At 35.8% G+C, this 18742-nt stretch overlaps 1 protein-coding gene across 3 annotated transcripts in view; it reads left to right on the top strand.

The window, feature by feature from the left end:
• The window catches only part of LOC108360288 (uncharacterized), a 197371-nt gene that overhangs the window by 12671 nt on the left and 165958 nt on the right, over nucleotides 1-18742 (top strand). For all 3 annotated transcript variants that reach the window (XM_017612505.1, XM_017612506.1, XM_017612507.1), the window contains one exon: nucleotides 13684-14948. In XM_017612505.1, the coding sequence (XP_017467994.1) occupies nucleotides 13782-14948 (1167 nt within the window). In that variant the 5' untranslated portion in view covers nucleotides 13684-13781. The remainder of the gene's footprint in view (nucleotides 1-13683; nucleotides 14949-18742) is intronic.

Genomic DNA, 18742 nt, shown 5'->3' with positions numbered 1-18742 from the left:
TCAAGTATGTTGAGTACCAATCCTGGTATCTGCACTTCTTTTTTGCACTATCAAAAAAAACAACGGTGTGTGGATACGTATTCCAAAGGAATTCCCGCTATTCCTCCACCACTTTACCGGTCGACTTTCGCGAAAAACGGTTTATGCGTAGCCCGAGACCGTTTAATTTTTGGAAATATATGTACGTATTTAAAAAAAAAATATATATATATATGGAAGGGGTGTATGGTACTCACGCACAACCTTTTGCAATTTCCGCACCCCTTTCCCAGTCGTTTTTCGCGAATATACGAGGCAAATTGAAAGGCTTACCTTATCTAGCCGCTTACTGTGGATTACTTGGTGGGGGTCTTGCTCCCGCGGCGGGCCACTTGGTGAGAGCCTTGTTGTGGTGTTTAGCTCCCGCGTTGGACCACTTGGTGGGGGCCTTGTAGTTGGATTTGTTGCTCCCGCGGTGGACCACTGGTGGGGGCTTGATTTTTAATTTGCTCCCGCGGTGGACCACTGGTGGGTTTTTTTTTTGGAAATTTGCTCCCGCGGTGGACCACTGGTGGGTTTTTTTTTTGGAAATTTGCTCCCGCGGTGGACCACTGGTGGGGGCCTTGATGAGGATTGTTGCTCCCGCGTTGGGCCACTGGTGGGGGCCTTGATGGGGACTATTACTCCCACGGTGGACCTCTGGTGGACGCCTGGTTTCGCACTAAACGCCTGACTGATGGCACCTTGGGCCGGCGTTCAGCACTTACGCCTTCTTAATGGCAATACAGCCGGCGCTCTTAAAAACTATCGGCCTTGTTACGGGCCATGCAGCCAGGCGCACTGACGCCTGACTGTGTGGCACCTAGTGCCGGCGTTCAGCACTTGCGCCTCGAAAAACTGGCAATACAGCCGGTGCTACTTTTAACCTCACTGCACTTCACTTTCACTTTCACTGCACTTACTCACTTACCGCCGGAGCCCTGGCGGTATTATTGTTACTGCTACTTTTGCTGGAACGTTGGCACTCTTTGTGGTTGCAGTTGCTGTTGCTGGAACGTTGGTGAAACTCGCTGGGGTCTCCGTGCCCTTTGAAACTCTGCTGCTCCTGCTCCACAGGGTAGAAGAAATTGCCTCAACCGAGTTTGGGTCACTTACCTGGGATTTAGGCTATTTTCCTCGTGGTTATGTGTGAGAACAATTCGATTACCCGACGTGTTACCCTTGTTGTTGGGTTTACCGAATTTTTAAGCACTTTTTGCTTGTTTTTTACCCAGAAGCACAAAAAAAAGCCTTTTAGCAACGTGTGGCTAAATTTGTGGGGTTGTACCTATTTCGCGCAAGAAACGAAACAATTCGGGGCCAGAAATGTATTACTTACGTATTTTTTCTAAAAAAAATCACAAAAAACACGCGTTTTCGCAGAGTGCTCCTCGATTGAAATTTATTTTCCGCGGTCTTGTACTTTAAACGACGATATATATATATGTATAAAAAATGCTGTGAAAAAGGTTATAAAAAAAATGTATTAGTGATTAGAGTTTTTCACAACGCAGGAAGCCATAGAAGCATTTAGGCAAGATCTAATACAAAAAAGAGAAAAATATTTCGGGAATAATTGAGAGCTCGCATCCCTTTTATAGACATTTTCAGCTTCAATATGAAAGAATTCGTTGTACATATGATGGTTATTTCCTTCAACGTAAACTGAATATTTGTTGTTTTGAGTATCGCCAAGTTGCATTCGAGAAAATTTTAAGTAATGGTGAAATTGACATTGTTACTGGAGATACGCTCATATGTCACATTAATTGATACTAGTATCGCCCCGTTGTCGAAATTCGACCACCTCACTTTATCACACCCTTTTCATCAGCACCTGCTTATCGTCTAGGTCAATAATATTGCTTGGTGGAGTAATAAACATTCTGTTAAATAATTTTATAATTCATAGGAGCAGTAGGGAGGAATAGATTTGTATGGGACATATATCGTGTACATTTAAAATTTGTAGAGTTTTGTTATTTTTCAATTTCTTGAAGTTTCCCCTTTTTAATAACTTGAGTGGAATTCCAAAATTTTCTAAACTTTCAAAACTTTGTGAATTTGAGAAATTTTAGTAAATCCCAATAATTCAATATAATGATGAATACTAGATTTCTAGAAATTTTTTATTTTTCAAAAATTTTGAGAATTGTAGGGATTCTGACAAATTTTTTCTAAGTAAAAGTGTCGAATATACGAAATTGATCAAACGAAATTAAAAGTTTTCGAATGTTGGAAACATTTTCATATTTCGTCGTTTTTGAAAATTTAAAAAATTTTCGTAATTCTTCAAGATTAAAAAATTTTTGGCCGTTGATGTTTTCAAAGTTTTCGCAAAATTTATAAATCTCAATCTTTGTTATATCAATACAAAATTTTGAAAAGTCCAGAAAAGTGGAACAATTTTGGAATTTTTCAAAAATGTTAATATCTTTTAGAATTCTAAGAATTTTCTATTTTTTACACACAAGTACATAAACATAAGAATTTTTCGATAGTTTGTGATGTTTCACATTTTTACATTTTAGGATGGATTTTAGGATAAATAAAATTCTCAGTTTTGGAAAATATAGAAAATTTCTAAAATCTCAATAATTTTGTACATTTCAAAATATTATCATTTTACCAAAATTTCTAGAATCTCCCGGATTCCGATAGTTTTTGAAATTTTGGAAATTATCATAAAAATAAGAAATCTCAAGAAATATAATAATGTTATAAAATTCAAAATTTTGGAGCTTTCGCTGTTTTCTGAACCTGCGAAAATATTCAAACTTGCTGTGACTTTCAACTGCGTAAAATAATACAAATTCGAAAATATAACAAAAAAAGTAAAAATTGAACATTAAGTACATAATTTCAAAATTTTGAAAATTCAGTGAATTCGAAAAACTGATAGGCCTACTTAAATAACATAAGTGCGCATGACAAATTTCAATAAAGGAAATAGGAGAAAAAGGTGCGGCTTATATTACTTTTTTAAGAAATATTATATTTCTTTATATGTGAATTATTCTGTAAGTTTTTAGCCTACGTACATTGTTTGTGCATAGAAAAGACTAGTAAGAGATAAAAGAAAAACCACGCGTGCAAATTGGAACGAATTCCAAGAAGTTTAGCTTTTGTCAGTGTTGCTCGTAAATTGTGCCATAACGGGCGAAATGGTGTAATTTCTACCGGGCGATATGGCATGCATCATATTTTTATTTTCAATTGCCATATCACCCGTTTTACGAACCTTTTCTATTTAATAAAAAAAATATTTTACAATTTGTTCATATCTTTCGATAGTAAATATATACACTAATTATTACTTGATATTGTATGCTATTATAAACGGGTAGCTAATTCGAACAGGGCTTCGTGGTCCGACGAAAACTTAAAAACGGCGATTGATGCAATACAAGAAAATAAATTATCTATCAATGCATAAAATAATACAAATTCGAAAATATAACAAAAAAAGTAAAAATTGAACATTAAGTACATAATTTCAAAATTTTGAAAATTCAGTGAATTCGAAAAACTGATAGGCCTACTTAAATAACATATGTGCGAATGACAAATTTCAATAAAGAAAATAGGAGAAAAAGGTGCGGCTTATATTACTTTTTTAAGAAATATTATATTTCTTTATATGTGAATTATTTTGTAAGTTTTTAGCCTACGTACATTGTTTGTGCATAGAAAAGACTAGTAAGAGATAAAAGAAAAAGCACGCGTGCAAATTGGAACGAATTCCAAGAAGTTTAGCTTTTGTCAGTGTTGCTTGTAAATTGTGCCATAACGGGCGAAATGGTGTAATTTCTTACGGGCGATATGGCATGCATGATATTTTTTTTTTCATTTGCCATATCACCCGTTTTACGAACCTTTTCTATCTAATAAAAAAAATATTTTACAATTTGTTCATATCTTTCGATAGTAAATATATACACTAATTATTACTTGATATTGTATGCTATTATAAACGGAAAGCTAATTCGAACAGGGCTTCGTGGTCCGACGAAAACTTAAAAACTGCGATTGATGCAATACAAAAAAATAAATCATCTATCAATGCGGCTGCAAAAGAGTACAAGGTCCCTGCTTCAACGATCTGCCGGTACCTTAAATCTCAAACGTGTAATAAGAAGCCATTGGGTGGACCTATTTGTTTGGGAGGTGAAATCGAACAAAAAATGGTTGCGCACATAAAAAAGTTGCAAGGCCATGGCTTCGCTCCAACCCGGCAGATGGTACGTCAAATGGCATATGATATTGCTGAAAAGCTTGGTGTTGAACACCGATTTAATAAGACAGCCAAGACAGCCGGCGACGAATGGTTGCAACGATTTTTAAAACGAAACCAAGATCTTTCCATTAGAAAATCTGAAGGTGTTTCGCAACCTCGAGCAACCAGCATGAACCGAAAAGAAGTCATCAAGTATTTCGATCGGCTTGAAAATATTATGACTGACAGTGGACTAATGGGCAAACCACTCCAAATTTACAACGTTGATGAGACCGTTTGCCAGTTGTCCAGAGCTTGTTGTCGCCCAAAGAGGATCGAAAAATATTGCAGCTATCACTTCGGGAGAAAAGGGTGAGACAATAACGTATATAGCTTGTTGCAATGCAGAGGGTACCTTTTGCCACCCGCTTGTGTGTTCAAAGGAAAGAGAATGAAACCAGAATGGACGAATAGGTTCAGTAATATTTATGGGTGAAAAGTTTGCTTATGTCACCAAAGACATATTCTTTCTTTGGCTTAAAGACCATTTTTTCCCAAGAAAACCAGAGGCAAAAGTACTTCTTATACTAGATGGACATTCCTCCCATTGTACAAATGTCGAAATGCTGGATTTTGCAGCGGAAATTGATATAGTTCTCTTTTGTTTGCCACCTCATACGACTCAATTCCTCCAGCCTTTGGACAGATCCTTTTTCAAAGCATTCAAGTCATACTATTACGCTGCGTGTAATTTATTTATTCGCAATAATCTGAGTCGCAAACTTGGAGGATATGAATTTGGGAACATACTCTCCGAGGCCTGGGGAAATTCTGCGGTATCAAAAAATGGAATATCGGGTTTCGTGACAACCGGTATTTGTCCCTTTAATCCAACTGCAATTCCAGAATATGCTCTTATACAAATGAGCGAAGAAAGAGAGATGGAGATTCCGCGGCATATGACACCACCACAGGTAGATATTTAGATGTTTAATAACTGCTCCTATCTACTTTATTATTTTACGTTTTTATTACCATTTTCTACCCAAATATATTTTATTCTTGCAGGAAGTAGGCGACCCTTTATTTCATGCCACAGAGCCCTCTGATATCACCCCCGGCAAAGCTCTAGATCATGTCTGTCCTGTTCCTTCGGTATCTAAGCCTAAAAAAAGTGAAAGGGCACAAAAAGCACGGGTGTTGACAATACCGGAAAACAGGTCGCAGGAATTGCTAAAATCTATTAAGCGCGAAAAAAAAAAAAAAAAAAAAAATTACGCCCATTCATAAACCGAAGAACAAAAAGCAAGTCCTGGATTTGTCCAGTTCATCAGAGGAGGAACAAAATGTACCCCTTGATGACGAGTCTGATGGATTGGAAGATTTCGAGGAAAATTTGTGCGCTGGTTGTGGTGAGGATTACAATATAACCTCTAAAAAAGATGACTGGATACAGTGTGTGATCTGCAAAAAATTGTCGCACTATAGTTGCACGTGTTACGTCAACACCTGCAACAAATGTGTGAATGAACTTCTGAAAAAAAAGTAGTATGCCCTTTCGACTTATAGTGTTCACCATTTCACCCGGATACCCACCCGGAAATTTAATAAACTGAATTTCCATTTAATTTTTGTAACAAAATCTTGTTTATTTTGGAAGATATTGTGAAAAGAAAAGAATTGTGCCATATCACTCGGGCTTACCCTACTCTACTATTAAAAAACCGATCTGGACTTACGGAATTAAGTTGTGGGGAACTGCAGCAAACTCTAACATAGAAATAACTCAAAGATTCTAATCAAAAACTCTGAGAAGTATAGTAATGCACCTTATTATGTCACAAATGGGCAACTGCATCGTGATCTTAAAGTCCTAACCGTTGCAGAAGAAATAAAAAAGCATGCTGTCCTGTCTCTTACAATCTGAAGACTGGAAACCCACCCTAACCCACTTATAACAGAAATGACATCCTAACGAAACGTTTTCACCCGGCTGAGGAGAAAATCCATAAAGGATCTTCGTTGAGTATACAAGTTGATTGCGCGAAAGTATTGGTTGTGCCAATGGGCACACTCCATTAATTTTATTGAAGTATTACCTTGTGACAACTAATACAATTGTTAAATGTAAAAATACAGATGGCAATAAAAACAGGATTAAAAAAAAAAACAAAAAACAAAAAAAAAATTATTGCTCTCTGACAGGCATGTGCAGAGAGTGAGAGGGTCATCAAAAAACGGCAACGTTTCGAATATATGGGCATCAAAATACAATTTAATAGTTTAATTATTAAAACCTTAAAAACGACCGGCTTGGTCCATATAAATGATTAGCTTTTTCTTTACTCGAAATAATGTTGCCTTGTTTTCCGCAGCCTTTTCACAGCTTTACGTGTTCATTTCTTAAAATATTGCCCTCCGACTAACCAAAAGTGCAATACTTTCTGCTAATATAGCCATTTTGTAGGACAAAAAGCAACCTAGTGCAAATGTTAAAATATAAGAAGGCAAATTTTTTTAATAAAAAGGAAAACGCCATATGTTTGTAATTTATCTCTTTTTAACCGACTTTCAAAAAAGGAGGAGGTTATCAGTTCGTCGGAATATGTTTTTTTTTTGTATGTTACCGCATAACTTTGGACCACGTCAACAAATCTCGATAATCCTTTTTGCATCGGAAAGGTAGTGACTCAGAGGTGGTCCCATCTGGTTTAGATCCGATCATTGGATCATGAAATATATATATATATATTTTTTTTTTATTTGAGAATTGAAATTGCTTTTTTTTTGCTAAAAATTACTTGTTATATTTAAGTAATACGAATATGACTATTAGATATTTTCAATTGAAAGTCGAGATTTCTTTGCTCTCTCTTCTCACAAAAAGAGAACGTTCCACCAGACAAGCCCGACAATTAGATTTCATTTCGCAATTCACTGCAGATATCCGATACATAAAAGGTACTGATAATATTGTGTCTGATACGATGTCAAGATCAGGAATAGATTCTATTCAATTGGGTATTACTTACTTTGAAATTTTGGCAGAAGAGCAAGGACTCGATGAACAACTCAAACACTTAAGAGCTAGTCAATCAGAAAATTCCTCCTACCAATTGAGACAAATGGAGTTTTCCTATAACAAGTCTCTTTGGTGTGATTTATCTACCAACATATGCCGACCTTATGTTCCTTCCACAGTTCATTTGATTCATAATTTTTCCCACACGGGATTAGATCAACTCGGAAGAAAATTACTAGTTTATATTTTTGGCCTCAAATGAACAAGGATATAAATGAATGGTCTAAGCAATGTTTAAAATACCAAAAATGTAAAGTTGCAAAACACATATAATCTCAGTTGGAAATGATTCCAATACCTACAGGTCGGTTCAATCATATACATGTGGATTTGGTCGGACCTTTACCACCATCAAAGGGATACATCTTGTCAATTGTTGATCGCTTCTCTAGATGGCCTGAAGCGTATCCTTTAGAAGATATGGAAGCTAAAACTGTTGCTCAATGTTTGGTTAGGGAATATGTTTCTAGGTTTGGTGTACCAACTCTAATTACAACCGATCAATGTACTCAATTTAAGTCCATTCTCTTTCGAGAACTTTGCAAACTTCTAGGCGCTATAAGAACCAGGACATGATCTACCCTCCTCAAGCAAATAGGATGGTAGAACGATTCCATAGAACCCTAAAGACTTCAATAAAATGTTCTAACAATGCAGTTAATTGGACAGACGAATTACCATCAATATAAATAATACGCGAAGGCATTTTTTGTTCGGCGTAAAAGATTTGCACCGTTCGTTCGATTTTCAAAGATGGGGTGCCAAATTAAAGCGCTTGGCCTGTAGATGTTCAAACCGGTTTTATTTTTTCGAAAAGAGTTGCCACCTGTTGAATAATTAAAATCAAAATTTTCAATAATCAATACCATCAAATCCATACCATTCGTTCGATTTTCAAAAGTGAGGTGTCGAATTAATGGTCTCGGGCTGTAGATGTGCAATAAGGATTTATTTTTTTGAAAAGAGTTGCCACCTTTTAAAAACTTATCTATATTCAAATTATTTGAAAAAATTTATCAATTATTCAAAATGGGTATTAATCGAAATCGTTTTGAAAAGATTTGTTTTTTAACTTAACTATAGGAGGGTTGCCACCTGTTTAAAAAATAAAATTTAATTTGAATTAAGGGAAACTGGTGAGAGAAGTATGTATGTATGGCCATATGGGTGCCAAAAGAAATGCTTTTAAAAAGGTAATAGTTTTGAACAGGTAAACATTTTGAACAAAGTTACCACCTGCTTGAAATGTCGAATTTAGTTAACTTATACACAAATTATATGAAACTTCAGAATTTGATTGAAAAACACCCTACCTCAGAATTTGGTTGAATAATGCCCTATCTCAGCTGCCGATTCAAAAACGCCCTATCTCAGTTTATTTTCAATGTATTTTCGTCTGGGATAGGGCGTTTTTGAACCGAATTCTAAGATAGGGCGTTCTTCAACAAAATTCTGAGATAGAATGTTGTTCAGTAAAATTCTGAAATAGGTTGTTTTTCAATAAAATTCTGAAGTAGGGCGTTCTTGAAAAGTTTTCTGAGATAGGGCGTTTTCGAATCGGCTGCCGAGATAGGCCGATCTTGAACTCAGCCATCGATATGGTATTTGTTAGGGAATGAACTGCATTTTAATTGATTGAAAAACCTTAAAAATTATTAAATAGACATAAGTGGCAAACAATATCATTTTGAATTTGGTACAAAACGATATGTCCAACTTTGACTTTTTGAACAGTTTAATTCTTGTAACAATAACATACCATTGCACCAAATATTTTTTTAATAAAGTTTTTCTTTACTTGTTTATCTGTTTAAATAATGCTACGATTTTGGTTTTAAACTATGTATACTTCATTAAATGTTCTTATTCAAGTATTTATGTAAGTTAACAAAAAGATGTAACTACATCAGTAATTATGTTCGCGGGTTCTTTTAAGTACCTAACCCGCCTAAGTACCTCAAAAAGCTAACATTTTTCGTCAGGTACGTCAGCGGGTTTCATTGTAAACACTATGGATGCATTAGACACAATCGCACGAACGATCATGCGGTAGAGTCACTCAATCAGCTTTGAGCTCAACCCCCATTTCCTACCAAAAAGTCTTCTGCAGGCCCACATAGCTCGTGTGGATTTAGCAACCGTTCTGTCAAGATGGGAGTTCCAATTAAGTCTCTTATCTAGCGTGATCCCCAGATATTTGACCTCATCGGAGTATTCAAGTACTGTCCCTCCAAAAGTGACCGAAACAAGGTTCGGTTTATACCTAGTTCAGGAAACTACATTTTCCCTTCTTTTTATACCCGAGCGCACTTGTGCACAAGGGTATTATAACTTTGTTCACATAACGGTTGCTTGTAACAGGCAAAACGAATCGAGATATATATAGACAAATGTATACATAAATGATCAGGATGAAAACAGAAATCGTTTAAGCGGTGACTGTCTGTCCGTCCGTCCGCCCGTCTGTGCACACGATAACTCGAGTAAAAACTAATATATCTTAACGAAACTGGGTACGTGTACTTTTTTCAAAATGGGTATTAATCGAAATCGTTTTGAAAAGATTTGTTTTTTAACTTAACTATAGGAGGGTTGCCACCTGTTTAAAAAATAAAATTTAATTTGAATTAAGGGAAACTGGTGAGAGAAGTATGTATGTATGGCCATATGGGTGCCAAAAGAAATGCTTTTAAAAAGGTAATAGTTTTGAACAGGTAAACATTTTGAACAAAGTTACCACCTGCTTGAAATGTCGAATTTAGTTAACTTATACACAAATTATATGAAACTTCAGAATTTGATTGAAAAACACCCTACCTCAGAATTTGGTTGAATAATGCCCTATCTCAGCTGCCGATTCAAAAACGCCCTATCTCAGTTTATTTTCAATGTATTTTCGTCTGGGATAGGGCGTTTTTGAACCGAATTCTAAGATAGGGCGTTCTTCAACAAAATTCTGAGATAGAATGTTGTTCAGTAAAATTCTGAAATAGGTTGTTTTTCAATAAAATTCTGAAGTAGGGCGTTCTTGAAAAGTTTTCTGAGATAGGGCGTTTTCGAATCGGCTGCCGAGATAGGCCGATCTTGAACTCAGCCATCGATATGGTATTTGTTAGGGAATGAACTGCATTTTAATTGATTGAAAAACCTTAAAAATTATTAAATAGACATAAGTGGCAAACAATATCATTTTGAATTTGGTACAAAACGATATGTCCAACTTTGACTTTTTGAACAGTTTAATTCTTGTAACAATAACATACCATTGCACCAAATATTTTTTTAATAAAGTTTTTCTTTACTTGTTTATCTGTTTAAATAATGCTACGATTTTGGTTTTAAACTATGTATACTTCATTAAATGTTCTTATTCAAGTATTTATGTAAGTTAACAAAAAGATGTAACTACATCAGTAATTATGTTCGCGGGTTCTTTTAAGTACCCAACCCGCCTAAGTACCTCAAAAAGCTAACATTTTTCGTCAGGTACGTCAGCGGGTTTCATTGTAAACACTATGGATGCATTAGACACAATCGCACGAACGATCATGCGGTAGAGTCACTCAATCAGCTTTGAGCTCAACCCCCATTTCCTACCAAAAAGTCTTCTGCAGGCCCACATAGCTCGTGTGGATTTAGCAACCGTTCTGTCAAGATGGGAGTTCCAATTAAGTCTCTTATCTAGCGTGATCCCCAGGTATTTGACCTCATCGGAGTATTCAAGTACTGTCCCTCCAAAAGTGACCGAAACAAGGTTCGGTTTATACCTAGTTCAGGAAACTACATTTTCCCTTCTTTTTANCAAAACGAATCGAGATAGATATAGACAAATGTATACATAAATGATCAGGATGAAAACAGAAATCGTTTAAGCGGTGACTGTCTGTCCGTCCGTCCGCCCGTCTGTGCACACGATAACTCGAGTAAAAACTAATATATCTTAACGAAACTGGGTACGTGTACTTTTTTCGGGCGCATGACGGATGGTATTGAAAATGGGGAAATTCGGACAATAACCACGCCTACTTCCCATATAACGGTAATTTCCAGAAATACGAAAACTGCGATATTTTAGTAACTACTGAAGATTATTAACTCAAAATTGATATTTATTATAATTTTTAGACGAAAAATAAGAATATTATAAATTTTTGAAAAATGGGCGTAGCCACGCCCACTTATGGTTATATGTGTATATCTTGGCAACCGCTCCACCGATTTCTTCCAAACTAGGCACGGTTGTTGGTCTTGGTACACCATACCAAATGGCCCAAAATTTTTAAAATCGGACCATAACCACGCCCACATTCCATATAAGGATTATTTAGAGAAATACGAAATCTTCGATAAATCAGTAAATACTAAAGCTAATTTATTCAAAATTGACACTTGCAACAATTCTTTACCAAGAAATACGTTTATGATTAAATTTTGGAAAATTGGCGTGGCACCGCCCACTTATGATCACGCCGCTTTTCATATAACAATAAATTTCAGAAATGCTTGAAATTTTAATATTTCGAAATTTAAGGACTCTAACTTACTCAAAATTGATACACGCCGGCTTACCATGTAGCGGTAGCTTGCGGAAAGGTGAAAAACATATATTTAATACTTGCGCCGGGTATTTAATGTTCGGCTCCGCCCGAGCTTAGACTTTCTTACTGGTTTTACGTTAGCATTGTTGAATCATATTGGATAACGTTTCCCTTGTCATACTTATTGATGACCGCATATTATATCCTGAGAACAGAAAAAATACTTGCTTGTGTTAGTTTCGAAATTTTAAAAAACAAATATTAGTATTTCCTATAGCTTATTTTTTAAGTAATGATTTAAAAGAGGGGCGAAGAGAGGCGGTAGATTTTTTACAGATATATTAAGTAGAAGGTCTGTAGAATATGCCGATATATAAAACTTAGCTTAACTCGACTTTACTCATACTTATAATGACCATAAAAATAAAATATCAATATAAAATCGCCCAAAAAATACTTTTGAATGCGAATCAAGATTAAACGATCCAAAGAGTTATTTTTTTTAATAACATGTCCCTATTAAATAAAGTACGTACTTTCCTGAAATGAATCCATTAGAGCTTTGGTAATTTTCACTTAACACAACTGTTTTGAAAAGCAATAAGCACGACCATGGAAAATCAAAATTCGACTCTCACAACAAACAAGTTTGAACTCGTGGGGCAGGCGGTCCGAAGGTACCCCCGAGATATAACCCCATAGTCTGTAGTGGAGCGTTCCCTATCACACATTATTAGCGCTCGGAGTGCTCTTAAAAATATAACTCCTCAGAGCGAGAACGTTTTTGATGGCGTTACGAGCTCTGCAAGTGTGTAATCACATTATTTAAATGAATTGAACACAGGAAAATGTACTAGTTTTAAGTTTGCCGCTCCGAATTCTGGTTTGGAACTCAGCTGCGACGCAAATTTCCATCCTTAGACCTAATCTTCACGAGCTTTGGGAATATGTTAGGAATTTATCAGCGGGGGTCCACCGAAACCAGTAAAATTTTGAAAGAGGTCTACGAGAAAAAGTGTTGGAAGCTCTGATCTAAATTAACTTTTTTTTTAATACACAAGTATTAAAAACGTAATAACTTTATTTTTTGTGAATAAAGCCTAATACTTTTTTAGCAAAGTACCTACCAAAAAGGTGTGTTTTCGTATTCTCCAGCAAAAAATATCCAGTAACTTGCCAGTAACCAAATTTCGGGGAGTAAGCCAATATATACTCCCAACGAGAGAAATATGCAAGAAAGTACGAAAACGCAAAACCAGCAAGGAGTTGCAAGTTTTATGAACAGCTGATTAATTTGTTATTTTTCGACGCAAGTTTCTAAGAAAAATAGTATTTCCCATCAACTCTAAAAGCACCACAAACAATTATTTTGGTAATGTGAATTGCATTAAGCCTCATGCCATCAGGCTAGAATTATGACGCAGGACTAATTTCTGAAGCATTACTTTGAAGACGAATCGTTCGTGTTGCCTATCGTTCGTGATTCAGCATAAGGCTGTTAATAAATCTGCCAACGAATGAGAAAGTTACTGCAAAAATCGGAATTTACATCCAAAAGTTTTTCTCGACATACATAAGTACATATCATGATTCATACGTACCATGAATTCCATTCCGCTTAAATAAGTTCTATAGACAAGTGGGAAACTTCGTATTTGAGCAGCTAGTGATAAGTGCGTTCGAACGCAGCGTTGAAGAACATTGGCAATTATGTACTATAAAATCGGATATTAGGTATCTGAATTGTTCGTATGCAGAAAATACGTTCGCTTTCGTAATCGATGGCAAATTATTCCATTACCAATTCACCATTGACCTTTTCTTTCTAGGCATCATCGTTCTGCGGAGCACTATCATTCGATGACTCTTCTTCACAAATTCGCTTAAAACCGGCACAGTTTCAAAACGGGAGATCAGTTAAAGCATTATGAACACCAGAAGAAGTGGTAGAATGGCTACTGCATGTGATGAAATTGCGTTTTCTATGACCATAGATATGGCAGAAATAATTAAATCAGATTATTTCATGGCCAACAGCATAAAACATGATCACTGTAACACTGAACCGACAGTAACAAAACTTGATACTGCAAACAGTGGACACGGCACCCGAATTGTTGGGGGCCTACGGCGGCAACCGACCAAATACCCTCACAGACTGAATACAAGCATTCGAACAGTGTCTAATGAACCGCACAAAACCAGTACTGCAACATCCAGCATCGACCAGAATTCAAGATGTAGGTATTCCCGATCGTCCACATTACGCAGCAGTTCGGATGGTAACATTGATAGCAAACATCACACGAAAAGTAATGGTAACAACCACAATAGCCACACCTCAAGTGGTAGGGACACAGTGCCAGATGACAGCCGCCGCAAATATCGCGTTAATATGATCACCAGGCCGGTAAACTTTTCAGACATGCAAATGCGTCGCCATAAGTATCCGCTTACCGGCAACTATTATCTGGACATACAAGATGCCATGATTAGAAAGCATCCGCCAGTCCTTCGGACATACCTGAATCGTTTCCGCTGGAAATCCCTACGCTGTGCCATCATATTTCTAGTGAGCACACTCCTATTATTTAGTCTCATATTGTATTGCATTTGCCTGCACGACGTGAGTGTGGCACAGGAACGTTACCAGCGGCAGCAGCAGGAACTGAGCAAGGAAGCTCAAATAGAGAACAATGACGCACAGTTCACCAGTTTTGCTGCAAATTCCGTCAACGTATTGCAGAAAACTTTAAGCATTGCAACTACAACAATAAAATCGACTACATTTGGAAACGTTATTTTTACTGTTGACAAGGAAAGAGAACACCTTCAAAAATCAACAATTTTACGTGCAATTAACACTCATGAAAATGAATTTTCAAAGGAGCAAAAGCTCCGAACATTTGAGTTTGCAGAGGCGTCAAAAAATGTTTTCGCTACAGATAAAGAGTCACACACTGATCGTGCTCGCGACAAAGATGAACCCATATTTGAGACCACAACATATGCAAGTGCCGATACAGCGTTAGTGCCCACGAATGTATTGCATCATGGCGGATTTAACGGACATCAAAACAGACTTTTCAATACTGTAAGTGCTACAAGAATCTTTGTCATAAATCAAATCAGGATTTTATTAAAAAAAATGTTTTTTGAGGTTTCATATATAATATGCACCTCGTAAAGTAAAGAAAAACTCAACACTCACTCTTTTGGCATAAGTGCAGATACGGCCCGTTAAGCTAGAACTAAACGAAAAAGTGGGCGTGGTCCGCATTTCTTTTAATTTTAATGGTATACAAGTTTTTTGGTGCAAACTTACATTTTCGGGGCTATGGAGGGGCGAAGGGGAATTTTCGATAAATAAAATCCCTTTTTTCTAATATGCACATTTATATACCAATGTGCATAAATTTTAAGAAAACTCATTCAATAGAAAAATATATTTTTCTTTTTTTTAATATTTTTTATTGAGCTTTGTACCACGATTGTTTATTAGGAAAAATTTAAAAAGCAACAAAGTCTAAGCGGTAGAAGTTATAGCAGCTTCTTTTTTCTAGAATTCAGCAGAGATCGAACCTGCGTAATCGATGAGCAAAGTCAGAAGCGTTAACCAAGCTATGTACATTCCGTAACCTCTTTTGCTTATTCATTTTCCTTATTCAACCAACTACTATCAAGTTCAGCTGATCTGCAGCTATTTAAACTTGACAGCGTGGTTGTTGTTGTCAATTCTATACATCCATTTGCTTATTTGCTTTATTGTATAGTTTCAGGCAGGCTCTTCCTAAACTATGTATTTGTCAATGTTATTGTGGCTTATTAACATTTTATTTTAACACCCTTTTATTAGCTTCACCTGTATGTTTGTAACCGACTCCTTTGGACTCGATTTTGACCCACTTTAAACGGACAGATTTAATTCAAACTTTGTACACTTATCAAGAATCAGCGACAATATACTAATTTCATAAATTTATCTCATTATCCTGATTAGGATCGCCAGGATTAAATAATTTCCTCACACAGCCCCTGTGTGAGAGCAAGTGAGACAACTACGCTGTCTGGCATGCGTACCGTCTACTTACTTTCCGACTCGAGCACTCGGCTTATTAGTGTTAATACAAGCGGGCTAAGGCGCCAGTCGTAGGCGCGAGACAACGAACTTTCCAGACATGATTTCAAATCCCGTCTATGGCTGAAAATAAATGATGTAACGCTATCTTCCACTGCTTGACCGCGGTACTGATATTAATTACAAAGATGAATTTGGCAATACGCCACTTCTTTTAGCAGTAGAAAATTATCATTTCGATGCTGTACGAGCATTATACAATCGCGGAGCCGATTGTGAAAAATAATTTAAATGTTACACCACTGAGTCTCGCTGGTTATGTCGGCTAAATAGAAATCTTTGAATATCTTCTAATCCGGGGTGCCACTGTTAATATAACTTGTATTACACAAGTTTACAAATTCAGGTCAACTTTTGGATCTGAGCAGATAAGAGCGATTCTTAACTATATTTGATATGCTGAATTCGAATCTGCATTCAGTTTTTCAAGATTGATTCTAGTTTCCGAGATCTCGCATGATAGCACCATTGTGCTGTTATAGCAGCTTTTAAATCGTGGCACTGCTTGATAAGTAAGTAAAAATGGCAGAATGTTCATAAAAGTATGAACATATAACTACGCCGCTCTAAAATAAGTAAATTTATACAGTCCACTAGAATTTAAGATAATATTGTCATACATACATACTTACAAAACAAACAGGATAAGGTACCTAAACCTATCACACATACACACACATATGTACACACATACAGTCCACTTGAGGAAAGATAAGTATAAACAACCTTTAAAAGCGTGTTTTTTAGTTTTTTTTTTAACTATATTTATTTTAATATTTTTTATTGAGCTTTGTACCACGATTGTTTATTAGGAAAAATAAAAAAGCAACAAAGTCTAAGCGGTAGAAGTATAGCAGCTATTTCGGAGATCACCACATCTCCTCATCAGACTTATTTTTTCTAGACTTCAGCAGGGTTTTTAATCAAGTGCGGGCAAGAAATATCGTTTTTAATGCAATTATTGATATGAAATATTAATTTATCTGTCGTTAGTATGTTAATTTAGTGGCCCAAGCATTCGCTGCCAAGCGTTCATTGTAGCAAGCACACTTTTAACGTGCGTTCTCTCAAACTAACGCTTACGCCAAAGCCAACACGAAAGTTCTAGTGTGGCCGGCCTTAAAGTCTATCTTAAACTGAAGCATTTTCATCTAAGCTGAGGGCCCGTTGTTGATTTTGAAATTTTAGAAAGAGTCACTATAAACCATTTATGAGATTGAAAGCGAAAAACGTGGAGCGCATGCAATACAAAGCATAGAGAACAAAAAATGACACGAATGAAGATGGCACACCGCCGAAACCGGTTTGTCTGCAAACCAAACTTGACAAGGGATGACGGAAATTCGTTCCAAAATAAATGACATAGAATAGATTTAATTGACAATAGTCAAACTAAATAACATAGACCCTTGGTACAATAATTATAGGTATTGTCTTCCCAGAGAGCGCATATTCCGATCTGCCTTATTTAAGACATATCATTGTTGCCCACACTAAAAAGTTTACTGCTAGGGAAAAGGGATATTTCCATACCTACGGTGACCATCCGTTCTGTTTTTTGCAGGACCGTACTGTTATTTAAAGGTCTGTCCTGCGTAGTTTTTCAAAACAGAAAACCCCCAAAATGTACTGATTTTTTCCAAGTGTACTGCCTTTGTCCCGCATTTTCTTCGATATTTTAAAATTACCTTTTCCTAATCGAAATAAAAGCAGTTTCGATAACTAATTGATAACTACATAAGGGTACGCTGGTTTTGAAGGTTCAACTAGTCAATGCGTTCTAAATATCGTACGGTTATGGACAATGGATGACGAGAAATTGAAGACCAGCATCAAATATATCGATAACACTGTTCTACAAATTTTGTGCTAATCGCTTAAGAAAAAAAATATTTTGCAAGCCAATTTTCTTTTCAAACAAGCGTTTTCGTAATTTTTTCGAAAAACGTGTTTTTGGTACATTTCGAACCTATTCATCAATATCTCATGAAAAAATTATCCAATCAACATAAGCGACCTACAGTCCTTATTATTAGTGTTACAAGCGACCAAAATCGAAAAATTGAAATTTCAATCATTTTCTTTTTACAGTAAATGAAAATATGATGAGAAATATAGATGTTACGGAACACAATCTGCACAAAATATATATATTTTATCAAAGAGCCCATCAATACCTTTCGAACTGTTGGTCGTTTCATGAGATATTGAGGAATAACTGAAAAAGTACTAAAAAGACGTTTTTCGAAAAAATCTAGAAAACACTTCTTTGAAGCCATTGGTATATTTTTCGTGTTCAACGACCCAAAGTTTGCTTAAAAAATTAGCTTTACAGAGGTGCATATTTCGTGTTAAGTAATATGTAATATGCCTTATTATAATTTTGTAAATATTCAATACTAAAAGATTAATACCAATGAAGCAAATGTGATTTATGTTTACAGTTTAAGACTGGATTAATAATTAAGAAATATACACTCTTCGTTATTTGAATAGCGCATCCTTTTAATACTTAGTAGGTAAAGTTTTCCTTTTGTTTGTTTAATATTCATTAACTTTTTATAAAAATATAGCATATTCTACGTCTACATCCCATTTTAAAAATTTTTGAAAATTAAAAAAAAAATAAACATAGGGGCGACCATGATAAAAATATAACAAGGTAAAACCGTTCTCTCAATTTGTCGGCCATGATTTTTTTTTGAAGTTTGCCAACATTTTAAAATCATATAAAAGTGAAAATAAAAAAA

This window comes from Rhagoletis zephyria, unplaced genomic scaffold, assembly GCF_001687245.7.
Source record: "Rhagoletis zephyria isolate East Lansing unplaced genomic scaffold, Rhagoletis_zephyria_1.1 Rzeph_scaffold_00554, whole genome shotgun sequence".
Taxonomy (NCBI): domain Eukaryota; kingdom Metazoa; phylum Arthropoda; class Insecta; order Diptera; family Tephritidae; genus Rhagoletis; species Rhagoletis zephyria.
Note: the sequence above shows the minus strand (reverse complement) of the source record. Positions and strands in the feature narration are given on the sequence as shown.